This window comes from Microcaecilia unicolor, chromosome 2, assembly GCF_901765095.1.
Source record: "Microcaecilia unicolor chromosome 2, aMicUni1.1, whole genome shotgun sequence".
Classification (NCBI taxonomy): domain Eukaryota; kingdom Metazoa; phylum Chordata; class Amphibia; order Gymnophiona; family Siphonopidae; genus Microcaecilia; species Microcaecilia unicolor.
Window position 1 is genome coordinate 454,191,278 of NC_044032.1, and position 26,805 is coordinate 454,218,082.

The 26,805-nt window shown below is 42.2% G+C and overlaps 1 protein-coding gene across 3 annotated transcripts in view; it reads left to right on the top strand.

Moving 5' to 3' along the window:
* The window catches only part of SFXN5 (sideroflexin 5), a 743,850-nt gene that overhangs the window by 189,091 nt on the left and 527,954 nt on the right, over positions 1–26,805 (top strand). For all 3 annotated transcript variants that reach the window (XM_030190957.1, XM_030190958.1, XM_030190959.1), the window contains one exon: positions 7,275–7,300. In XM_030190957.1, the coding sequence (XP_030046817.1) occupies positions 7,275–7,300 (26 nt within the window). The remainder of the gene's footprint in view (positions 1–7,274; positions 7,301–26,805) is intronic.

Genomic DNA, 26,805 nt, shown 5'->3' on the forward strand with positions numbered 1-26,805 from the left:
TTCTTTACTAGGAAAGCAGCTCCTCGATGTTCATAGGTACGGCCACCATCTATTTTTAATAAATATTGTTTTATCATCCACGTATCTGCTTTGGTTATTTTCCATATTGGAGTTTGCAGATCGGTTACCCTGTTGTTTTCTTGGACCCACCCTATTTGAGGCCTGCTTTGGTACATCCCACAAGTCTCTGGATTGATCTGTGGAATGCTATGGAAGGTAAAATTAGTTCTTACCTGATAAATTTCTTTCCATTAGTCCCAACAGATAATCCAGATACCCGCCCTTCTGGTTGTTACAGTGTATCATTCTTGAATTCCAAGTTGCTTTGTTGCCTGTTTGAAGATCAGTTTCCTTCATTTGGTTCTCCTACAATATAGAAGTTTAAAATAAAAGAAAATGTCTTGGTTGGATGTCTGAAGCAGTCCCGCTGGTGCTGTTGAGGTGCCTTGATAGGCTTTGTAGAGGCAGGAGAGATCTTTGTCAATAGATTTCTGAATTCTTCACTGCTACAATACTGAGGTGATGGCAGCTGCACAGGGTCACATCTACCAAACCTCTGAAGTTCTCTTTATCTCCACCTGCAGGCAGAACGACATAACCCACAAGTCTCTGGATTGATTTGTTGGGACTAATGGAAACAAAATTATTAGGTAAGGACTAATTTAACTTGATAGCTATGCCCCCAAATGTATAAGTTAAGGGAGACATTTTAGAAAGGTTTTCTATGTGTAGAACTGAATTTTACACAAGGAGAGAGTTATTTGTAAACTAATGCTCCAGATAGATCCCTAAACTTATTTTTACATGGATGTTGTTTGCAATGAATGTTTGTAAATCCCTGCAAGTAAATGGATGCATTTACATGCTATGAGGTCTGAATCTTAGAGCTTATTTTATAAAACTGTATAGGTACCTACCAGTGGTGGACTGATCTCTCAGCCAACTGGGTAGTGCCTGAGGGCCCAGGGCAGCTGGGAGCCCAGTGCCTCCCCCTACCTGAGCCAGCATGCTATCATCTGTCTCCTCTTCACCCAGCATTTCTTCCCATCTCTTTCACTCCTCCCATTTCCGCAATCCAGCATCCCCGAAACGTATTTATTTATTTATTGCATTTGTATCCCACATTTTCCCACCTTTTTGCAGGCCCAATGTGGCTTACAATATATCATGAATAATGGAGATATGTAAGAAATAAACATTTAGTATTATAGAAGGATCTTGGGTAACATGATAATGTTAAAGCATGATATTAATATAACAAGCAGATAGTAAAGACAATTCTGGGTATGTGTGAAGGAGTTCATATTTGTTGGTCTTTGTGGTATGTCTTGTTAAAGAGATGGGTCTTCAATAGTTTGCGGAAGTTGGTTAGTTCATGGATCGATTTTACGTTACGCGGTAGTGCGTTCCAAAAATGTGTGCTCAAGTAGGAAAAGGTTGACGCGTGTGTTAGTTTGTATTATAGCCCTTTACAGTTGGGGAAATGAAGGTTAAGGAATGTGCGGGACGATGTCTTAGCATTCCTGGGTGGTAAGTCTGACAGGCCTGACATGTAGGCTGGGGCATCTGCATGAATGATTTTGTGGACCAGGGTACATATTTTGGACGTGATGCGTTCTTTAAGAGGGAGCCAATGCAGTTTTTCTTGTAGGGGTTTAGCGCACTCATATTTTGTTTTACCGAATATGAGTCTAGCTGCTGTGTTCTGGGCTGTCTGAAGTTTCTTGATTATTTGTTCTTTGCATCCAGTGTAGAGTGCGTTGCAGTAGTCTAAATGACTGAGTACTATTGATTGTTACTAGGCCTCGGAAGACGGTCCTTGGGAAGAAAGGTTTTACTCTTTTTAGTTTCCACATTGAGTTGAACATCTTCTTGGTTGTGTTTTTCGCGTGATTCTCAAGTGTAAAGTGTCAATCAATGGTGACTCCAAGAATTTTTAGAGTGTCCGAGATTGGAAGATTCAGTGTAGGTGTGTTAATGGTGGTGAATTTGTTCGTGTTATGTTGAGAGGTGAGTATAAGGCATTGGGTTTTTTCAGCATTGAGTTTCAGCTGAAATGCGTCCGCCCATGAATGCATGATGTGTAAACTTTGGTTGAAGTCGTTGGAAATTTCCTTTAAATCTTGTTTAAATGGGATGTAGATCGTTACATCGTCTGCATATATGTATGGGTTGAGGTTTTGGTTTGTTAGTAATTTGGCCAAGGGTATCATCATTAAGTTGAATAAGGTCGGTGAGAGGGGGGATCCCTGTGGGACTCCACATTTAGGTGTCCATGTGGCTGATGTAGTAGAATTAGATGTCACTTGGTATGATCGTGTGGTTAGGAACCCCTTGAACCAATTGAGAACGTTGCCACCTATTCCGAAGTACTCGAGGATATGTAGTAGTATTCCATGATCAACCGTGTTGAAGGCGCTAGACATGTCAAATTGTAAAAGTAGTATGTTCTTGCGAGTTGCAATCATTTGTTTGAACTTAGTCATGAGAGTAACTAGTACTGTTTCAGTGCTGTGGTTGGTTCGGAATCCTGACTGGGAGTCATGTAGTATTGAGAATTTGTCTAAATAATTAGTGAGTTGTTTGGTCACCATCCCTTCCGTTAGTTTGGTTATTAAGGGAATGGATGCTACTGGTCTATAATTGGTTAGTTCATTCGCACTTTTCTTTGCATCTTTGGGTATGGGGGTGAGTAGAATATTTCCTTTCTCCTTCGGGAAGAGTTCATTTTGTAACATATAATTCAAGTGGTTCGTTAAGTCTGTTATAAATTGTTGAGGGGCAAATGTCATGAGGTTGTTTGGGCATATATCTAATTTGCAGTGAGATTTGGCAAATCTTTTGAACGTTTGTGAGATGAGGTCTTCCAATAATATCTCGAAGTTGGTCCAGGTTCTGTATGCTGGGTATACACCAGGATCTGGGTCTAGGCAGTCTAGGAGTACGGTGTAGTCGATGGTACTGACAGGTATTTTAAGTCGTAGTTGTATTATTTTCTCATTGAAGTACGCAAGTTTATCTGCTCCTGGTGTATCTTTGCTGTTGGTTGTGACTGGTGTGATATCTAATAGTTTGTTCATGAGCTGGAAGAGTTTGTGTTTATCTTTGTAGTTTGGTCCAATTTCGGTTTTGTAATATAATCTTTTGGTTTGTCTTATGGTATATTTATATTTTCTTTGAAGTTGTTTCCATGCGTTAAGTGTGGGTTCGTCTTTCTTTTTATTCCACACTCATTCTAACCTTCTGACTTGTGTTTTGAGTTTTTTCAGTTCTTCATTGAACCATGGAGTTGATTTCTTTCTGTGTGAGGTTCTGGCTTGAATTGGGGCAATATTGTCTAGTATTGTTCTGCATCTATCATCCCATTCTAAGAGGAATTGGATTTCATCTTTCTTTATAGTCCATCCGTTGTGGTAGATCTGTTGCCAGAATGTTACCGGGTCAATTTTTCCTCTCGTGTAGTAGGTTTTTTGTTCTTGTTTGTTAGGTGAGTCTTTTGTTCGCCATTGGAGGGAGATGTATGCTTTATAGTGGTCTGACCATGGTACGGGTGTCCATTTTGTGTCTGTTAATATAATATTGGAATCAGGGTCAAATTTGTGTGAAATAATGTATAGAGTGTGTCCTTTAGTGTGAGTTGGTTGCGTGTTTAGTCCATGAATATCCCATAGTTGTAGGAACTCTTTGCATTCTTGGGTGCTTGTAGAAGTGAGATCTTCAAGGTGTAGGTTAATATCTCCGATTATTATGAGGTTTGAGGTAGAGACACAGGTGTTCGAGATGAAGTCCATAAAGTGTGTTTGGGTCTCTTGCCAGTTGCCTGGTGGTCTGTAGAGTAAGACTGTGTTGAGGTGTTCCTGTAGCTTTGGGTGATTGATTCTAACCGATGCGATTTCTAGTTGTGGCAGAATGGATTCAGCTATGGTTGTGATGGTGAACTCGGATTTGTATATTATGGTTATTCCTCTTCCTCTTTTTCCATTTCTTGTCCAGTGAGTGATTTTGTATCCTGGTGGGCATAGTTCTAGGATTATGGGGTCTTTAAGGTCGCAGGCTTCAGTGATGAATAAGAGGTCAAGGTTGTCTGTAGTGATCCAGTCTGTTATGATCTCTGTTTTGTTTACTACTGATCTGGCGTTTAAATATCCCATTTGGATTGAGTGGTAAGGTTCGTATTGGGACATTGATGTGTTAATTTTTATTAGTTGCCTGTTTTCTTGGTATCTGGTTTTGTTGTGTCCTTTCTTCCCTTTCTGTTGGTTGTTTCCGTATGTATTTGTTCTATCTTTTAGTTGGTTGTTGTTCTTTTGGTCCAGTGAGTTGTGAATGGATTGTCTGTAGGGTCTGTATGCTGTGGGTAATTTGTTATTTATGTTGGGAGAAGTCCATGCGTGATATATTAGGGGAAGAAAGTAAATTATCATGATCAATTTGTTGATGTTCATGTGGCTATAGTTCACGGTGTTTGGCTGTGTTGAGGGTGTTAGTGAGTGAAAGTTTGTATAAGCATCAGTCAGTATCAGCGTTAGGCATTGTCAACATCAAGTAGTGTGATCATTAAGCATTAAGTGGTTAAGTATAATTTCAAGCAGTGTCCGCTATAAGCAGATTTAACATTATGCGGTATCAACATTAAACAGTATCGACGTCATGCAGTGACGACATTAAACTGAATGAACGTTAAGCAATGTCAGCAGCGGACAGTATCAACATTGAATAGTTAAAGCCTATAAAGCATTTGAGCATATAAGGAAGTTAATCAGCATATTGCAAGGCTCACGCTACAGTGAAAGCATTCAGATCGTTAAAGCATACAGAGGAAGCTTTTTAACTTGTTATAAGGCAGAGTTCAAAGAATGGCACTCAGTTTATTTAGATTTGGTATTGTTTACGCGTTATATCTCATGCTTTGTTCAATATCCTTTTTCTTGCATGGGCTTCCGGTGCCATCGGTAAAATCCTTTGGATCGAGCGCTCGTTCACTGCTGCGCTCCTCTCCGGCTGCCCTGTCGCTCTCCCTGCTCCCGTGCGGCTATCAGGTTCACATCAACAGTCGCGGCGGCTCCTCCCGGGTCGGATGTCCGCTCTCTGCTGCCCTCTCCCTCGGCCAGCCTCGGCCTTGGTCTCAATGCGGGTGTCTCAATGCGCCTCGGAAGACCTGGCTCCAGCGGTCTCCGCTGGGGATCCAGTCCACTCCACCCTGACATGTACCCAGGCTGTTTTTGCCGAGGAGTGTGTTGGCGTTGTGAGGGGGTCCCGTGCCCGGGCTCTCCTGGGGTTTACACTCCGACAGTGATGCAGTGGGGCTCACTGGCAAGCCAGTTCTCGGAACGATTCCCAACGGAATTCCTCATGTTGCATCCTCCCAGTGTGCGGCTCGTGCGCCCTGGCTCGTGGTCGGCAGTCCCGGTAGGTGGATGTTCCGGCTCGGTCACCTTCCCAGGTGGTCGCTGCTCAGACGGCCGCCAAGTTCACCTGCCCTGGAGGTCAGCAAGCGGGAGGGACGCTTGTGTGCTCAGGACAATGCATGGCTCACTTGGGGAGAGGAGCAGCTGCCTCTTGGTGTTCCGGATCAGCCGAGGTACCGTTTGCACCTTCTCCTCTCCCTGCACCTAGCGACTCCTCCTGTATTGTCGGCGGGCGGATGGTCGTTGGTTGGTCGGTCGGTTCGTTTGGTGGTGTTTTCTCGTCCGGTAGTTCATTTACACAGTCTCTCCCAGGAAATCCCAGGCTGCAGCTGCACTTGACAGATGCTGCCTGTGGCCTGCTCAGAACCTCTGTTCTGCAACGACCTGCCCCCACATATACAGGAAGTTGCATCTGAGGAGTGGGTCATGGCAAAGACAGAAGAAACACATTGAGAATGACCCAGTGGATGAACCAGGATTTCATCAAGGATGTCCTTTGTTCAATATTGGGGTGTACAGTACACATATGTAACATAGTAACATAGTAGATGATGGCAGAAAAAGACCTGCACGGTCCATCCAGTCTGCCCAACAAGATAACTCATATTTGCTGCTTTTTGTGTGTACCTTACTTTGATTTGTACCTATGCTCTTCAGGGCACAGACCGTATAAGTCTGCCCCACCTCCCAACCACCGGCTCTGGCACAGGCACAGACCGTATAAGTCTGCCCAGCTCTATCCTCACCTCCCCAGCCCTGCCTCCCAACCCTGGCTCTGGCACAGACCGTACAAGTCTGTCCAGCACTATCCCCGCCTCCCAACCACCAGTCCCGCTTCCCACCAACCAGCTCTGGCACAGACCGTATAAGTCTGCCCAGCCCTATCCCCGCCTCCCAACCACCAGCCCCGCTAAGGGTAAATAATTGTAATGAGACAATGGGACTCAACACAGGCTATGTTTCAGCATCAACGCCTTCATCAGGAGTCCTCGAAAAATAGGACAGACAAAAAAAAATATGACCAACTTTTAAAGTAATAATTTAAGACTAAAAAGGTGTGATAGAGCGAAGAAAGTCATATTGATTGTGTATTTTCATTGAGTGAGAAAGGAAGACAAGGTGAACAAAGATGTCTACTTTAAAAATTTATAAAGAATTATGATCTGTGACACAGCGATATTTTTTTATAATTTGTAAAGAAAAATATATAAGAGTGCAGAGAAAGTGTTAATATCTCTATATAAATTATACGGATAATAGTGGGGATAATAAGATTGGCAGGAATATATGCACAAAAGATGAACGCAAGGAATTGTAATCTGTGATGCTGTGATCAGACTGATCCTGTGTGAATTTTATAATGTGCTTATATTTTCTTTTCTTTTAATGTTTATGAAAAGTGCAGTGCTCATAGCTGTTGTGAAGAGAGGAGGGGATTAGGAGGTGTGATATGTGGGTGGAGAATTTTAGAGACGAGGGGTTATGAGAGTCTAGACCCCTTGTTGACTATACTGTTTGTGGAGTTTTATATTTTGGTTAATTGTGAGGGAGGTATGGGACTGGACCTGGGTAGGTGGTTGGAAGGGATGTTATATTGAAAATTGTATTCCAAGTTTCTGTATTGGTTCTGTTTTGGTACTCTCTAGCAATTAAGAAAAGATTAAACACTAAAAGTCAGTTGTTTGCTTAGTTTTAATTATTATCACAAGAATGAAAAATATCAATTGTAAATGAGACTTACTGTTCATTTCCACTGAATGTCAATAGCCTTCTTGTCTTAGTCATCAACACACATTGCAATTGCAAAGTGGTAGAAATGTTTAGAATAAAAGTTTCATTAATGAAATCTTTGTTTTTTTTCTTTAGGTTATATTCCCTTTGGAACACCAATAGTATGTATTTTAAAGACTCAATTATATACATATTAGTATTGTGTTAACATTGGAACACTGTGTCTTTTTTTTTTTACATGGATGCAGCATCAGGGCTTGGGTTCTAGCTGTGACCCTGCCACCGAGTCTGTGTGACTTTTTCAAATAACTTACAGTACATAATGAATTCCTCAGTTAACCAACTGAAATTGTGAAGTAGTATTGTTTACATCTTTAGACATCATGTAGTGTTAGTGCTGTAATCAGCTGTTATGGCAGTTTATTTTTGAACAATTCTAAATACAAAATATGGAAAAGATGCACAGGAAATACAGGTGTTAGAAAATATTGGTTTTCCAAAAATAGGGAGGAAAAGACCTCATCAACAATATTGGCGCTCAAAGCCACTTTTAATGTGATCGGTCAAAGAAGTCATCATAGGTCTAGAAAAACTATCTGGACCTTTGCCTACTGCAAAAAAACTGTTTTGGCGCTATATCAGAAATTGTTAGTAAATGCCTATGGAGATGATCTTCTACAATTCTAGACTCTGGACAATTACAAGATTTTGTGGACAGCAAAGTTTTTGCTGTGCTGCTCAAACTAAGTACCAACTTTATTCTTTCTCAGCTGTTGGTAGTAGTTGATCGTGTAAAGTTTTGTAACATTTTATCTACCTGACAACTGTCTGTTGGGAGGTTTTTCTAGACCTATGATGACTTTTGACCGATCACATTAAAACGTGGCTTTGAGCCCCAATATTGTTGATAAGGTTTTAATGAGGTCTTTTCCTCCCTATTTTTGGTAAACCAATATTTTCTAACACCTGTATTTCCTATGCATCTTTATCATATTTTGTATTTAGAATTGTTAATATTAATTTTCAGCATGGGTGAATGTAACCTAGGGGTTAAAATAATCTTAACTGGGCTCCTCCAGAGGGGAAAAAAAAAAGAGTTCTATAGTGACATCACTCTGGAACCACAGCTGAGGAAGCTGAGACCTGGTTGCCTTGGCGACAGCTTGCTGGTCAGTTGAAAGTTGGGCAGAAACAGATGAAGAGAGTATATGTATTTTTGAGGGTGAGAGTGGCCAGAAGGAGTTGAGCTGTGGTGAGGAGTGAATATGTGTGGTTGGAGCTGGTAAGGGTTGATTAGGAAAAGGGAATTTTACTCAGTAATTGAATTTAGGAAGTGAGTGGGAGGGATAAGGGTGAGACAGGAGAGAGGCTGCAGCGCTGCAGGAGAAAGGTTGTGTTTTTGGCATTCTCTGCAAGAGAGTGAGGGAATGGTGTTAAAGTTATTTTGAAAGGTGTTGGGGTGAAAGTAAATGAATGGGAACTAGTTTAGGGGTGGTTTGAAGGTGGGTGTGACTAAGTGATGTCATTGTGAGCGAGGGGTATGAAAATTAAGAGAGTGTGCCTGGAGTGAGAGGGGAATAGAGTTGGGGATGATTTTGGGTAAAGGGAGAGAGTGGGTTTTAACAGAAAAACAGCTACAAATCCTGATTGTGAGCGGACTGTGGGGTTTATAGTGACATAAATTTTGATGTATGGTATTTTGAAACTTTTTTTCTTTGTAGTTTATTTTTGAAGCCTTATGTCTTGGAAAGGGACTTGATATACCTTTGAATGAGGTTTTTGCAACTACATTCAAAGTGGTTTACATATATTCAGGTACTTATTTTGTACCAGGGGCAATGGAGGGTTAAGTGACTTGCCCAGAGTCACAATGAGCTGCAGTGGGAATCGAACTCAGTTCCCCAGTATCAAAGTCCACTGCACTAACCACTAGGCTACTCAGAAGACAACTGCACAGCTCGTACATCAAATCAGTTTATGCTAAGTGTAACACCATTAATGATTATGAGACATAATTAGTCTGCTGAATAGTGTCTTGTTGCATTATTTGTTAAAATATCTTTGTAGACACAAATGGGGTGCTGTTTGCCAGACTACCTAGGAAAATTTGTCCAAAAGATTTATTGTTATTGCTATGGTTGTACAGAATAATTGTAGGTTATTTTTTTTCTTCAGTTGTAATATTCTTTGCACTCTTATGTGTTTCAGTGACATGTGAAAGCACAGACTGTTTTTTTTCCCCCCAGGAAGACAGTGACATTGAATCCTTCCCAATGTTTCTTTGCTCTAACTTGTTTTTGTTTGATTCTTTATTTAATAACCTATAATATATCTGAATAATCTTTCTGCTTGTCTCAGTGATTCCTTTTCTATATCTTCATTTTAGGCATTCTAGTACAAAGTTACTTACAAAGTAACAAACTAAAATGAACATCTAATGGGTAGGTCCTGTCTATCTGTCTGTGACCCTGTTTGAGTGACTAAAAAAGAAATGGGTATTGTTCTTTGGACTATGTGAACGTTTACCTATTCCTATTTGAATTTCCTCTCTTTTGAGTTGGCTACTCTGTGAGATAGGCAGAGGCATCCTAATAGAGATGAAATGCTGGGAGACAGCAGCAGGAGAATTGCAGCTGGAGAGAGAGGAGGAGAGCCACATGTGACGTGGCATATGTACTAGAATGTTACTCCCACAGATGTACACTCAGTAGGAGTATAGCTTTGAAACTTATTTGCATATTCTATGACTCTGAATATAAAGAGTGGTCTGAAAAATCTGTCTTATTCGTGTGTTCTCAGATATAGATGTGCATTTTTCATGGCATTTTTTTCCAGTTCTCAATAGATGGAAAATCATGTCATGAGGTGGTATAATAAGTGTCCAACAACCAGATGGTTAGAGCACAGATCAGCGAAACAGTAACAGTTTATTTGTATAAATCTGTCTACTCTTAAATAATTCTTGTCCTGTACTTTGTGGAGAACCACTGTACTAAATTAAGCCACACAGCTATATGGATAGTGACTGAATATTGCTGGTTTAGGTGGCCAAATAGATAAAACAAAAGGTGACGCCAAAAGCCAGAAGGATGCTTGAGTGTATAGGGGAGAGGAAAGGCCTGCAGGAAAAAGGTGACAGTGTTTCTGTATAGACCTCTGGTCAGACCTCATTTGGAGTGTTGTATACAATTCTGAAGACGGCACCTTCAAAAAGATATACCATAAACAGGATGGAATCAATCCAGAAGGTGGCTACTATAATGGTCAGTAGTCTTTGTCATAAAGCATATGGAGACAGACTTAAAGATCTTAATATGTATAGTCTGGAAGAAATGTTGGGAGCAGGGAGATATGACAGAGACATTTAAATAATCCTGTGGAATAAATGTAGGGGGGAGGAGGAGCCTCTTTTAGTTGAAAGGAAGCTCTGGAATGAGGGTGCATAGGATGAAGGTGAAAGGGGACAAACTTAGGCGTGATGTAAAGAAATATTTTTTTATGGAAAGATTGGTGGATGCAACAGCCTCTCAGCAGAGGTGGTGGAGAAAAGAACTGTCTGAATTCAAGAAAGCATGAGACAAGCACAGAGGATCTCTTAGGGAGAGGAAGAAATTTTAGAGTTTAGTTGTTTATATGGATGGGCAGACTTGATAGGTCATATGGTCTTTATTAGAGATTGACACAGGGACAAAGTTTGTCCCCGTCCCCATGAACTCTGTCCTTGTCCCTGCAAGTGCTGTCCTGGTCTCTGCCCAGTCCTGCGAGTGCTGTCTGATCCCATCACAAGCCTCGAACAGTTAGGATTTTAAATTTAAATCATTTTATTAAAGTATAAAAAGAAACAATATTCTGTGGAGCTTTCATTTTATAAATCACAAACAATACAGAGCAAGGATCAAGAAAATCCCTGTCTCCCCTCTCCTCTCACAGATATCCTCTCTTCTCTATCAGAATGCTACATAGAATATTAATGCTAACAGAATACGTCTATCACACACACTGTAAACAAATGCCAAATACAGAATAGCTGACCAAAAATGATAAACATATATATTAAACCAAAATCCCAAGAAGCCACACCTTGCATGACTATTGCAATTCCATCTATGCTGGACTTAAAGGTGGTCTTCTCATTACCTCTCCTATCTCTCCCTACACTCCTCCCCGTGAACTCCGCTCTCTAAACAAATCTCTCTTGACGTCCCCCTTCTCCTCCACTGCTAACTCCAGACTTCGTTCCTTTTATCTTGCGGCACCTTATGCCTGGAACCGTCTTCCCGAACCCATACATCTAGCTCCATCTCTACCTGTTTTTAATTCTAGGCTGAAAGCTCACCTTTTCACTACTGCCTTTGGCTCCTAACCGCTACTCATTTGCCCTCCTCCCCCCCTGTTCCTCTTTACCCTGTAATTCCCTTGCCCGTAATGTATTGTCTGTCTGTTTTATCTAGATTGTAAGCTCTTTGAGCAGGGACTGTCTCGCTATGTCAGGTGTTCAGCGCTGCGTGAGTCTGGTAGCGCTATATAAATGCTATTAGTAGTAGTAGTAGTCTTCTCAAAAATTACAAACAGCTCAAAATACTGCTGCTCGTCTTATATATAGATCTCCTCGCTTCGCCAAAGCCACTCCTCTTTTATTTGAGCTACATTGGTTACCAATAAGAGATAGAGGGCTCCTTTTACTAAGTGGCAGTAAGCCCAATGCAGGCTTAACGCTCGCTATAACGGAAGTACCGCCAGGCTACCATAGCAGCCCGGCGATACTTCCTTCCCCTACTACTCCGGACTGTACCTGATGTAATCTGCGGTTACCGCCGGGCTAGCACAGGAGCCCTTACCACCACCTCAGTGCTGTAGCTTGGTAAAAGGGGCCCAGAATTTCTTTCAGATTTATGCATTTTCATTCACCAAATGCTGTTTGGTCAAGCCCCATCATATATGAATAATCTTATTGGATTACCCCCTTGTAATGCTGTTTCATCATCTGGAGAATATCTTGTCTTACATTTCACTATCTGTAAGAATGTGATACATAAAACAATTTACTCTGCTAATTTCTCCTATCAAGGCACCAAAATTTGGAATTCTCTTCCTAAATCAATTAAGTTTACAGATGATTACCTAACTTTTAGAAGTCTTCTAAAAACACATTTCTTCGGTCTGGCCTTTCTGAATACAAAGAACTCTATTTGAATTTTACCCACACCCTTTTCTTAACCTCGTTTCCCATTTAATCCTGCCTAATTATTCTCTTACCTATCCACTCTTAATTATTTGATTGTCCTTGAGATAGTCTGAATCCCTGGTTACTTACTGCACATATATTAATTTCCTTCTTGAAGTTGTTGTAATTTGTGTTATAATCTGTACATTATTATGTTTTATTCACTTGATTGTTTGTATGCCACATTGAACTTGATTCTATTTTGGGCTAATGTGGGGTATAAATGTCATGAATGAATGAATAAATAAATAGTACAACACCAAAGAAATAAAGAGATGCATTTCCTCCTATACTGTGTAAAATATAAAGATTACACATGCAAAGGATGGTGTTAGGGGAGTGCAACTAGGACAGCTGCCCCCTGGCCAGAGCAAGCCCTAAGCCTGCTGGAAATCTTTCCTCAGGTTCAGCATCTCCCTTCTCAGTGTCCCCAGAGACTTCCCTGGCCAATGTCTCCCCTGTATCCATCTCCCTGCAATCATCATCACCACTCTCTTTCTATCCCCCTCCCCGTGTCCAGCATTACATCTATGTCCCTATGCCCCCCCCAAGTTCAGCATTTCCCTTCTGTGTTCCTGTTCTCCCCCATGTCTAGCATCTTCCCTCTGTGTCCATATACTCCCCTCCCATGTCTGGAATTGCCTCTCTGTGTCCATATACCATCCACATGCAGCATCTCCCCTTTGGGTTCCTATCCCTATGCTTCTCTCCATGCCCATCATCTCCCCTCTGTTTCTGTATACCTCCCTGTGTCCAGCTTCTCCCCTCTCTTACTCCCCCACACCAGTATTTCTCTCTCCCTCTCCATTGTATGTTCAGTATTTCACTCCTCCTTCGTTCATCCCTTTGGTTTGACATCTCTTTTTTCTTTCTCTCCCTTCCTCCCTGCAGGTCCAGCACCTCCTCCAGGTCCTGCCCCTCTCTCCCTTTCCTCCAGCCCCCTACAGTTCAGCATCTCTCTTCTCTCTCCCCCTTCACTCCAGCCCCTCTCCTTCATGGTCCATTCCCTCTCTCCCTTTACTCCAGCCCCTCTCCTTCGTGGTCCATTCCCTCTCTTCCTCCCCCCCAGCCGCCCCCCGTGGTCCAGCACCTCTCTCCCTTTTCTACAGCCCCCTCTATGTTTCACCACCTCTCTCTCTTTCTTCAAGCCTGCCTCCTGCAGCTCCAAACCCCCCCCCAACGGTTCTAGCACCTCTCTCCCTTCCCTCCAGCCCCCTTCCCCTCCTTCTCTCCTTCCTGCGGTTCCAGCCCCCTTTATCTTCTCTCCCTTCTCGCCAACACCTCCTCCCTTCGGTCCAACACTTTGTCTTCCTCCCCCCCCCCCCACTCTACGTTATGGAGCCAACAGCGATCCCCACAGGCCTGCTCTGGGGCCTTCCCTCTGCCGTATCACCTTCTGAGGCAACCTCATGTTTTGCGAAAACAGGAAGTTGCATCAGAAAGCAGAGGCAGTGCCCCAGAGCAGGGTTGTAAGGATCACTGTCAGCTCCGTAAGGTAGAGATTGCAGCAGGGGGTGAAGGAAGACACACAGATTCCAGCCCCGTGGTAGTGGTAACTGCTTTTTTTGTACCATGGATTTACTGCGAGTTCTCATCCCCTTGTCATTCTCTTTATCTGCTCTCATTTTCTGTGACCATAAAGTTACATAACACAATTTACTATCTGTATTATTTATTTATTTATTTATTTTTACTGATAATTTAAAATGTTTCACAATAAAAGAAAGAAACTGAAAAATCTAAGAACATTATAAAGTTCTCTCATCTAATACTTTGTTAAACAAGACTAACTCCTAATCAAGTATCAGGAAATAAAGAAGTCATGAGTGTTCCTAAACTTAAGTATATAAGTACATCAGTATTGCCATACTGGGAAAGACCAAAGGTCCATCGAACCCAGCATCCTGTTTCCAACAGTGGCCAATCCAGGTCACAAATACCCGGCAAGATCCCCAAAATATATAAAGCATTTTATACTGCTTATCCCAGAAATAGTGGATTTTCCCCAACTGCCACACCGTTCGACATAATCATAAATCTAAGGGGAGCTTATCCCAAAGCTCCAGGGCTGTTACACTAAGGACTGGATTCAGTAAATGATGCTCAAAATTCAGTGCTGAAAAAAAAATCGATGCTGTACGGTATTTTATATATATATAGAATAGCGTGTAGTGCTGGGATTTGCACTCAACTTTGGACGTGAGGAGTTTCAGCAACTGAAACCAGGTGTAAATCCCAATGTGCAAGCTGGACATGTATCCGCACTGTTCTGTAACACTGCGTGCATCTTAAGGGAATGTTATTGACCCGCCCATGTCCCTCCCATTGTTTTGCTCCTTTTGCAGAGGTTCTACAATAATGGCGGGCAGGGGGATGTTGGGGGGTTATTTCATGGGAGGAAGGGGATCTGAGGAGGCCTTCTCATTGTGGGTTTGGGGCTGGGGATGTGAGGGTTTGGGGGGGGGGGTGATTTTTAAGTTATGTGAGTGCCAGCCTGATATTCAGCCGGGGCCCACATTCTTATACGGGCCGGCTGAATATTGGCAAGGACCCGCATAAACTCCAGCAGCCAGCACTAACGAAATTAGCCCCTGAAATTGCAAATTGCTAAATTCTTAATGGTGTTTAAATAGACAGTTACCAAGGCCACCAGCTGGATCGGGAGATATAGATGAGGGAAGAGAATGATATATACAGGGAAGGTGGTAACTGAGGAGTCACACCAACACACATTTGAATAAATCTGCCTCTATCTACAGAAGGCAAATGTATTTCCAAGCAATAGGTTACCATCAAGCAAAGATTTTTTTCTCTTTAATTGACATTGTTATTGTGGTCAAAGGCCATAGGTGTTAAGAGGCTTGAGCATGAACAGCAGTCTGGACCTACAATGTTTCTATGAACTGACCAGTTGATTTAGTTTAAGCACCATTTCTGTGGGATTCGAGGCACTAACAGTCTGTGTGGTGTAGCCACAGTAGTGCCTACGGTACAGAGCAATAGTCTAATGATGGTGTTGTTTGAAGTCAGGGCAGCCAAATTTGTTCCTGGATTGTTCTCTTCCATGCTTCCTTTTGTACCCAACCACATCCTCTCATGTTGAAGATCCTTGCTGTCACAGAAACAATTTGTTCTTAACATATCAGTTTTCTTTTAGCTTGTACCTCTTCTCTCCTGTGAGTGTATTATCTCATTGCCTGCTTTTGCATTTGATCTCCTGTACACTATTGTATAGCCTTTGGAAGCAATCAGGAGGAGCCAAGAAGAAATGAGATTTATCTGTTTCCTGCTATTGAACTTCCTTTCATATGTAATCTGCTCATGCTATTTACACATATAATTTTTGGGTGTCTGTATAACATCATGAACATCCTACTGGAGAAATATTTTACCATGCACATATTTTATTTTTGCCTAACCTATGAACTAGTATTTTAACATGCACACACACTTTTTTTTTGTGAGTGCATGTGTGAAGAAGTGCCTGGGAAAACCCTAGTTCCCTAAGGCACATACATCCTCTCCAGGTCACTTTAACAGAGTTAAGACTAGGAACCCTAGGCAGGACAGCATAGCTCAGATCAGAAAGGATAAAATTTCTAAGCAAGGGAAAGTTGAAGAGTAGCTGAGGAAAGACTCCCTGTCAGCGATAGCTGAGAGAAGCCTCCAAACTCTACTAGCTATAGCTGAGTGACTGCTGAGGATTAAGAAGAGAAGTTTGAATCAATACAGTTTGCAAGGTAGTACTTGGTGGCAGAGCCTACTAGAGAGCTTTCTAAGACTGAAGTGGCAGGCCTGTAAGGAGCTAGGCCTCTGTGTTTGCATTATAATAATCTTTATATCAAACCTGAACTGCCAGCTTGAGAAGAATGACAGGCTTATATTTTTATGTGGGAACCTAACTACGTGAACAAAGAATTTGTTTTGCTGCCTTTAAACTGTGTTTTGGTAAGGGTTGAAAGCTCCATTGTATGCTCACAATATCACAGCATGCAATTTTTTTTACAATTATTTTGATTTGATAGCACTGTGCTTGTTTATATTTCAAAGCCATTTTGCTATTAGAAACTTGTTAAAACTCCATTGTAAAACCATTGAGTTCTGATTATGTTAGAGATTTGGAAGACAGTTTCATAAGCTATTTTTGCAAGTAAAGCCTTTTATTAAATATATGGAACAGGGCAGGGCCGCCGAGAGGGGGGGCAGGGGGGAAAAATTCCCTGGGCCAGGGCCTCCAAGGGGGGCCCGGCGCCTGGGTATCTCTCCTTCTCCTGCTTCCAGGCCACCGGTGCTGCAGTCCCCGGTCTCACCTGCCCGCCCTTGGCTCCGTCGACAGCCCCCTCCGTCTACCATGGGCCCCCTGCATTCAAATCAGCAGCGCCTCACCTCCGTAAGAAAGTGGCAGGATCACCCCCCTTCGGGCCCTTCCTCACTATGTCCTACCCTCATCTGATGTAACTTCCTGTTTCCGTGAGGGGGGGACACAGTGAGGGAGGGCCCGAAGGGAGGCGATCCTGCCACTTTCACACGGAGGTGAGGTGCTGCTGATTTGAATGCAGGGAGCCCGTGGTGGATGGAGGGGGGCTGTCGACGGAGCCAAGGGCAGGCAGGTGAGACCGGGGACTGCGGTGCCGGCGACCTGAGAGCAGGAGAGGGAGGCGACAGTGGTAGCGATTGGGGGGAGGGTGCCCCAGGGGGGGCGGCGGCAGCACCGGGGGTGCAACGGCACCGTGGGCCCCGGTGGCGGCCTTGCTCTGGGCCCTGCTCAGTCTCTTGGTGGCCCTGGAACAGGGCATTTATAAAGTTGTGCATAAACCCTTCACTTTACCCAAACTGTTCAGAGGTGTTCCTCAAGTGGGGCTTGCAATACATGTGCATAATTTTGAAAATATACACATGCACATAAAGTAATCCCCAAAATTTGTCCATGTCAAAAGTACATGTATAAATGTAAGTAAGCAGGGAAATTTTCAAAAGAGAAGTATGCATACTTTCATTTAGGAAAAGCTGGTATATATGCCAACGACATCCAGATTCTCTGCTCTCTTGACTTGTCTAACCCATAAGGCATTTCTGCCCTTAACTCTAAATTTACGTAGATCACTGATTGGCTTTGTAACAACTAATTAGTCCTGAACTCCAATAAATCCAAATTTCTTCTCTTTGCTGCGTGTAATCAGGACTCCTTTACCTCTCCAATAATTCTCTGCAACACCCTTGTTCTGCTAGTCATCAGCACAAAGATTCTTGGGGTTACCTCGATGACAAACTTACCTATCAACCCCCACGTATCACAGTTTATTGAACGTTTGTTCTTCAAGCTGAAGTTTATTTATTTATTCTTGTATCCCACTATTATCCAAAAAAGTTTCAGTTCAAAGTGGCTTACAATTTACATTTTGGTGGAGTTACAATAGTGTTGTGCAATGTTGAGAGGGCATCTGTAGTTCGTGTGGTTATTCATAGAGTTTTGCAGAGATAGATTTGAAGTGGAAAAGGTAGTGGTAGCTTTTGTGTTCAATTGTAGAGTTTTGGTGATATTTATTCATATAGTTTTTGAAGATGTGGGTTTGAAAGGAAGGCGACAATATCTTGTGATTTGCTGTAGAATTGTTTTGAAGAGGTAGGTTATCATTTTTTTCTGAATTGGAGGAGATCCTGCTGTGTAGATAGTTTTGTAGATGGTGTTTTTGTAGTAGAGTAGATGTAGGAGTAGGTAGTTTCTGTTTTCTGGGCTGGCATTTCTTGAGGATAGTTCAATCCATGTTAAGCTTATATTCGGGTGCCATGTAGTGTTTCAAGCAGTGATCTTTCATATTTCAATTTCTTGAAATCAGTCTTGCTGCCAGATTTTGGACTGTTTGCAGCGATTGTAGTGTGTTTTCCTTGCACCCTACGTATGCTGCATTGCAGTAGTCTAGCTGCGATAGTATCATTGATTAGACCAGTATTCGTAAAGATTGTCTAGGGAAATAGTCTCTTATTCTTCTCAGTTTCCATAGTGTTTTGAAGCATTTTGATGTTATTGCTGATATTTGATTGTCCAGAGTTAGGTGTTTGTCGAGAATGATTCCTAGTATTTTAAGTTGTGTTTCAATGTGGTATGTTAGTTGGTTGGTTGTGAATTTTTGGGAGGATGTGGGATTGTGTGGGCTGAATAGTACTAGGAATTTGGTTTTGTCTCTGTTCAGTTTGAGTTTGAAAGTTGTTGCCAATTCTTCCATGAGGTCCAATCCTTTTTTTATTTTGTCCTGTATGTTTGTGATACTGTTTTGGAAAGGTATGAAAGTGGTGATGTCATTTGCATATATAAATGGGCTGAAACCCATTAATTCCATTTTTTTCCCAAGTGGTGCCATCATTACATTGAACAGTATTGGTGATATTGGTGATCCCTGTGGTACTCCGTACTCAGAAATCCATGAGGCTGATATTACTACTACTACTACTACTACTATTTAGCATTTCTATAGCGCTACAAGGTGTACGCAGCGCTGCACAAACATAGAAGAAAGACAGTCCCTGCTCAAAGAGCTTACAATCTAATAGACAAAAAATAAATAAAGTAAGCAAATCAAATCAATTAATGTGAACGGGTAGGAAGAGAGGAGGGTAGGTGGAGGCGAGTGGTTACAAGTGGTTACGAGTCAAAAGCAATGTTAAAGAGGTGGGCTTTCAGTCTAGATTTAAAGGTGGCCAAGGATGGGGCAAGACGTAGGGGCTCAGGAAGTTTATTCCAGGCGTAGGTTGCAGCGAGACAGAAGGCGTGAAGTCTGGAGTTGGCAGTAGTGGAGAAGGGAACAGATAAGAAGGATTTATCCATGGAGCGGAGTGCACGGGAAGGGGTGTAGGGAAGGACGAGTGTGGAGAGATACTGGGGAGCAGCAGAGTGAGTACATTTATAGGTTAGTAGAAGAAGTTTGAACAGGATGCGAAAACGGATAGGGAGCCAGTGAAGGGTCTTGAGGAGAGGGGTAGTATGAGTAAAGCGACCCTGGCGGAAGATGAGACGGGCAGCAGAGTTTTGAACCGACTGGAGAGTGGAGAGGTGACTAAGTGGGAGGCCAGCAAGAAGCAGATTGCAGTAGTCTAAACGAGAGGTGACAAGGGTGTGGATGAGGGTTTTGGTAGAGTGCTCGGAAAGAAAGGGGCAGATTTTATGGATGTTGTAAAGAAAGAAACGACAGGTCTTGGCAATCTGCTGGATATGAGCAGAGAAGGAGAGAGAAGAGTCAAAGATGACCCCAAGGTTTCGAGCTGAGGAGACAGGGAGAATGAGAGAGCCATCAACAGAAATAGAAAACGGGGGGAGCGGGGAGGTGGGTTTGGGGGGGAAAATGAGAAGCTCGGTTTTGGTCATATTTAATTTCAGGTGGCGTTGAGACATCCAGACAGCAATGTCAGACAAGCACGCTGAAACTTTGGTTTGGATGCAAAGTGAGATATCAGGGGTAGAAAGGTAGATTTGGGAGTCATCAGCATAGAGATGGTAGGAAAAGCCATGGGATGAGATTAATGAACCAAGGGAAGAAGTGTAGATAGAAAAGAGGAAGGGACCAAGAACAGAACCCTGAGGTACGCCGACAGGCAGAGGGATAGAAGTAGAAGAGGATCCACCAGAGTGAACACTAAAGGTGCGGAGGGAGAGGTAGGAAGAGAACCAGGAAAGGACAGAGCCCTGGAATCCAAGTGAGGACAGGGTATCGAGAAGTATGCTGTGATCGACAGTGTCAAAAGCAGCGGAAAGATCAAGAAGAATGAGGATGGAATATTGACCTCTGGATTTAGCCAGTAATAGGTCATTGGAGACTTTAGTAAGCGCAGTTTCGGTTGAGTGGAGAGGGCGAAAACCAGATTGTAGTGGGTCAAGAATAGCATGTGAGGAGAGAAAATCAAGGCAGCGGCAGTGAACAGCACGCTCAAGTAATTTGGAGAGAAAAAGAAGGAGGGAGATGGGTCGGTAATTAGAGGGACAAGTAGGGTTGAGTGAAGGCTTCTTAAGGAGAGGTGTGACCACAGCATGTTTAAAGGCAGCAGGGACAGTCGCAGTGGAAAGTGAGAGGTTGAGAATGTGACAGATAAAAGGAATAAGAGCAGGAGAGATGGCATTAAGAAGGTGGGTGGGAATGGGATCAGAGGAACAAGTGGTACATTTTGAGGAAGAAAGGAGAAGTGTAGTTTCCTCAATAGTAACTTCAGGAAAGGAGGAAAGGGAATGAGGGGAAGGAGAGAGAGGGGAACGGACTAGTGGAGGGAGAGGTGGTGAGGTAGAGAAAGCAAGGTTTATCTTTTCAACCTTGTTGTGAAAGAATTCAGCAAGGGTCTAAGGAGATAATGAAGGGGGAGTTTGGTCGGACATCTTACAATATAGCATCTGGTCTTTCGGAAGCCATTGAACCATGTTGCCACTGCACCGCTGATTCCTATGTTGTCGAGCAGCGTCATTAGTTTGGTGTGATCTACTAGGTCGAATGTACTTGAATGCCGAATTGTAGTAGTAATACGTTTTGTCCTTGACATATGCTTCTGAATTTTGTTATCAGGGTGGTTATGACCATTTCAGTGCTGAGTTGTGGTCTGAAACTTGATTGGGATTTATGAAGAATTGAGAATTTTGTTAAGTATTCCGTTAGCTGCTGTGTTACTAGACCTTCCATCATTTTGGTCAGTAGTGTTTGGCTACTGGTCTGTAATTTCTGATATCGCTGATCTTGCTGGTTGTTTTTTGGGGGATAGGTGAAAGTACTATGTCGCCTTTGTCTGTTGGAAATTGACCTCTTTCAAACATGTATGTGATGTGTTTGGTGAGTTACTCAACGCACCAGTCTGGTGGGTTTTTCATCATGCTCTGTTCTCTTTTTTAAAGTTGCCAGTTTGGAATTACTGCAGGCAGTTGGGAGGGGGGAGATGAGCTGATTAGGACAGGTATTTTGGGACAGGAGAGTGATTGACCTTAAGCACTTCTTGAAATGTAGCTATGAGAAAAGCTTCCACAATGCTTGTTTTAAATCTGCTTTATTTAAGTCAGACCAACTTCAAAAAGTTCCCAGATTACCTCTGGTAAAAATCTCAACAATAATAATACGAACCAGGGTATAATATGATGGAGACAATACAAGTGAGAGGATTGACCCAAACGTCTGCTGAAATATGGTATATAGATATAAATATATTAAGGAAGTTCTCAGAGTATAAACTTACCCAAGTGAGACTACACAAAGTGTTTTACGTCTCTAAGGGTGGACAAGCTTCTCAATCCTAGAACTTCACCTTAAGTCAATTTTAATTTTTATACTTGCAAATGCACACCCGTGCTATAATTTAAATTAATTTCAAATGAAATAAATATGCACCGTACTCAAAACTTAACCTAGTGGGTCAACGCTATCACTTGCTCCAACAACCTCATGCACACAATAATAAATTTTTTTTATGAGTGCTGTAATGAAGCTCTCTTGATAGCTTATAGACTTTCTTATTCACTGTGTATCTATAATGTACATATAATAAAATAAATCAAAGCACTTAGTGTATGGTCGTTTTTCCTTTGACAGCGGAAATTTTGCAAGTAGAAATTTATTATATGTAGAGATCCTGAAGAAGTTTTCTCGAAACGTTTGTATAGGAAACGTTTGTCAGCAAGTTAACAAACTTTAAGAGAACAGCTGATTTAATCGAATGATAGTATCGGCATTACATGTGGCCATGGATTGTATCGAGCTGACAAGTGGAGAGCAGCTGATTTAATTGAAAAATAGAGTCAACAATCGCTCACGGACCTGGACTCCATTCAGCTGACGAGAGGCGTTCCTGACCATACAACGCTAAGTGCTTTGATTTATTATATGTACATTATAGATACACAGTGAATAAGAAAGTCTATAAGCTAGCAAGAGAGCTTCATTACAGTACACTTATAAAAAAACTTTATTATTGTGTGCATGAGGTTGTTGGAGCAAGTGATAGCGTTGACCCACTGGTTGGTTAAGTTTTGAGGATGGTGCATATTTATTTCATTTGAAATTAATTTAAATTATAGCACGGGTGTGCATTTGCAAGTATAAAAATTAAAATAGACTTAAGGTGAAGTTCTATGATTGAGAAGCTTGTCCACCCTTAGAGACGTAAAACACTTTGTGTAGTCTCACTTGGGTAAGTTTATACTCTGAGAACTTCCTTAATATATTTATATCTATCTAGCACTATATTTCAGCAGACGTTTGGGTCAATCCTCTCACTTGTATTGTCTCCATCATATTATACCGTGGTTCGTATTATTATTATTTAAGTCAGAAACATTGTTTTTCTTTATGCTGTTGTATTTTTTTCCCCAGATTAGTAGGGTAGATGAAGTTCTCTGATTTATTTGGCCAGAACAGATGTTTGTATTAAAGTAGGTGAAATTACAGAGCTTTCTATCTATTCAGTATAACAAAAGCCAGTTTGTCTTTGGCTGCAATTAACAGGGGCATGTTAATTTCACGGACAGTGCTCGATGATAAGGGTCTGGGTCGCTTTGAAGTAAGAAAAGTTGAGATTCTCTAATGTGTATGTAGTTGTTCGGAAGAACTGTTTATATTTTGTACTTTTATATCTTGAAACAAGGTAAAATAGTTTTTAAAGTCCATTATCTGATATCTAGGAGGCACTTCTGTTTGCTAGAGACCATCGATCTAAAGACTGTATTTCACATCTATGAGATTATTGGTAATTTAATGGAGGGGGAGCTTCAGCAGATATCAGAAATTTAGAGATAATATAGGTTAAAGATATGAACTTCAGCTTACGGAATTGTAGTTATGGTTTCATCATTGTGCAGTTCCTGAATCCTGGTGTTCAGGGGCGTATCTGCGTGGGGCCTCAGGGGCCTGGGCCCCCGCAGATTTCGCCCTGGACCCCCCTACCGCTGCCAACCCTCCCCCTCCGTTGCTCGCCTACCTTCGCTGGCGGGGGACCCCAACCCCCGCCAGCCGAGGTCCGCGTCCTCCTGCCGCTGCCGGCTGCCTTTGGTCCTTTCATTCTTCCATTGAAGCTGGCGCCGACGAAAGTTTCTTTTGAGTCTGACGTCGCTGCACGTTGTACGTGCAGGACGTCAGACTCAGAAATTGTTTCTGAGTCTGACGTCCTGCACGTACAACATGCAACGTGCAGCGACGTCAGATTCAAAAGAAACTTTTTCGTCGGCGCCAGCTTCAATGGAAGAATGAAAGGACCAAAGGCAGCCGGCAGCGGCAGGAGGACGCGGACCTCGGCTGGCGGGGGTTGGGGTCCCCCGCCAGCGAAGGTAGGCGAGCAACGGAGGGGGAGGGTTAGCAATGGCAGCGGCTGGGGGGAGGGGGATCGGCAATGGCGGCGGCGGCGGGGGGGGGGGGGCTATAATGTGCCCCCCCTCTCTGGCCCTGGCCCCCCCTACCGCCGCAGTTCAGATACGCCCCTGCTGGTGTTTGATGATTCAACTGATGAAGTTAATTCGATCAATCCAATCTCTTCTTCATCTGCCAGCACTCAGTATTTTAGTACACTCTTTAGACATCAGTCAGCTTGATTATTATAATTCTCTTTACAAAGCTCTCACACTAAAGGATCTAGACACCGGTTGCAACTTGTTCAGAATATGGCTATTAAACTCATCCATGGGGCCCGGAAGTATGATCACATAACACCTCTTCTGAAAACCTCTCACTGGTTACTACTCTAATACCATCAGTGGCGTAGCAATTGGGAGCCCAGGCCCCCCATTCCAGCCTCAGGTCCCCTCAACCCTGGTGGCCAGTCAAGTGCCAGTGTTTTAGGTACTACTGGCTGCCCTCTCGTTTCCTGCACTGCTGTCCTTCAGCACTGCCTGCACTGCTGTCCTTCAGTTTTATGGGCCGCCAGCAGCATCAGTGAGGTAAATACACTACCTTCAGAGGCCCTGAAGTTTTCCCTGAGATACAACTTCTTCTCCTGTATAGGCGGGATGCTGCAACAGAGACATAGCTTCTGGGTCCACTGAAGGTAGTGTATTTACCTCACTGGATGCTGCTGGTGGCATGGAAAATTGAAAAAGGGCTGGGGTGCAGGGAGCCAGAACAGGCATCGTTAAAAAGCTGAAGCCAATTAGGTAAGTCTCCTTTTCCCTCTCCTCCATGCATCTGTCAGTCATCCCCGTTCACAAAACAGAGCAAGCAGACTTATGAGCCACTCTATCCACATTGTTGTTCTTGATGGTAACATTTTTATTTTGATCTCGCTTATATTTTCAAATGTGCCAGCTTTGCAGCATGCGGATGCACACAGGGAAAGTATTGAGTAAATAGTTCTAAATTGTAAATCACTGTGTCATTCGGAGGTGCTGGTTATATGGACTCTCTGTATTTGTGCAGAGATGTTTTCACCTAGGGCCACAAAAGAGATATTATGACAATCAGGTGCTTAACAATCAGGCTTACTATTTCGAACTACAGTTAAAAAAAACATTAATTAGGTTGAGACCTAGGAGCATTTAATATCTTTTTGTTCCTGTGCCTACATCAAAAGAAAAAGATGGCATGTGGGAACTTACTCCTTTTGTTTTGTGCAATGCAGTGGTTATTATAAAAATGCACTTGCCTTTTTTTATTACCATTGTTTCACAGAGAGGTATTGAATAATGAGGTAGGGGCTTCCTTCATGCAGAAGTTCTGTCCAGAGGCAGTCTAAATGTGCTAACATTGTTCAGTTGAGCACATTATTAGCTACCAAGTTCATTCAAAGTTAATTATATTCAGTGCAAAATAAATCTGTTGTCTCAGGCTGCTTTCTATGTGAATATTGCATTACTGTTGCATTATTGCTACCAAGTATTACATATTAAGGTCATTTGGTTCAAACTTTGTTTTAATTTATTTATCCAGTCCTTACATGCATGTGGTTTTGCTTTTTAAACTCAAAAGTTAATTCTAAGGGTGGTTGAACAATTAGGTATAAATTGTGTTGTTTCTGACTTTACTTGTTTTGGATTGCTTTGATTGCTACTGATCTGTATGTCTGCTGTTTTAGAATTTTGGAAGATGGAAATGAGAAAATAAATATTAAGTTTTGGATATACTCTGTAGAAGTTGTTTACTTTTGCAGTGTGTGTGTGGATGCCTGTTCTGGTGTGTGGATCTCTATACATATGGCTATAATTTCTGAACATGCAACATCATTAATTGTCAGACTTTTAAATGCCCAGTTGGGTATATATGCTAATCTCAATTTCCTTAAATGTTTCAGACATATCCATCTATTTGCTCCCATGATATAACTGAATTCTATTATTCTGTCTTGCTGTATTTTCAAATGTAAGCCACATTGAACCTGAGCTTGCTTGGGATAATGTGGGATATAAATAAAATAATAATTAAAATCCTTTATCCTCCACCTTTTAAGACACTGCCTATCCAGCTTGGATGGTGATGGCACAAGGAAAGCAAGTTTGGTCCAATGAAGGCTAACTCAAAATAACCTGTTCCTTAGCTGGGCTCTAGTATTACCATATTGAAAATGCGACCATACCATATTTCTGTGGTTATGCTCCACTAATAAGTTGGATGGAGTCACTGGGGCTCATTTTCAAAGCACTTAAAGTTCCATAGGTTACTGTGTAACTTTGTAAGTCTAAGTGCTTTGAAAATTCAGCTCACTGTTGTCACACAAGTTTAACTTTTCATGGGTATCCAGATAATTTATTTGTGGGTTTTATTTTGGGGTAGAAAGTGATCTAGTATTTTGCTCCCTAAAATAGATAAAACCTTTTTATTTTTATTTCTCCTGTGTTACATAAGTACATAAAAACTTTCTCCGATTCGTTTTAAATTTACTACATTGTAGCTTCATCGCATGCTCCCTAGTCCTAGTATTTTTGGAAAGCGTAATCAGACGCTTCACACCTACTCGTTCAACTCCACTCCTTATTTTATAGACCACTATCATATCTCCCCTCAGCCGCCTTTTCTCCAAACTGAAGAGCCCTAGCTGCTTTAGCCTTTCCTCATAGGGAAGTCGTCCCATCCCCTTTATCATTTTTGTTGCCCTATTCCCTTTATCATTTTCGATGCCCTTCTTTGCACATTTTCTAATTCCACTAAATTTTTTTTTGAGATGCGGCGACCAGAATTGAACACAGTATTCGAGGTGCGGTCGCACCATGGAACGATACAAAGGCATTATAACATCCTCATTTTTGTTTTCCATTCCTTTCTTAATAATACCTAACATTCTATTTGCTTTCTTAGCTGCAGCAGCACACTGAGCAGAAGGTTTCAACATATCATCAACGACGACACCTAGATCCCTTTCTTGGTCCGTGACTCCTAACGTGGAACCTTGCATGATGTAGCTATAATTTGAGTTCCTCTTTCCCACATGCATCACTTTGCACTTGCTCACATTAAATGTCATCTGCCATTTGGATGCCCAGTCTTGTAAGGTCCTCTTGTA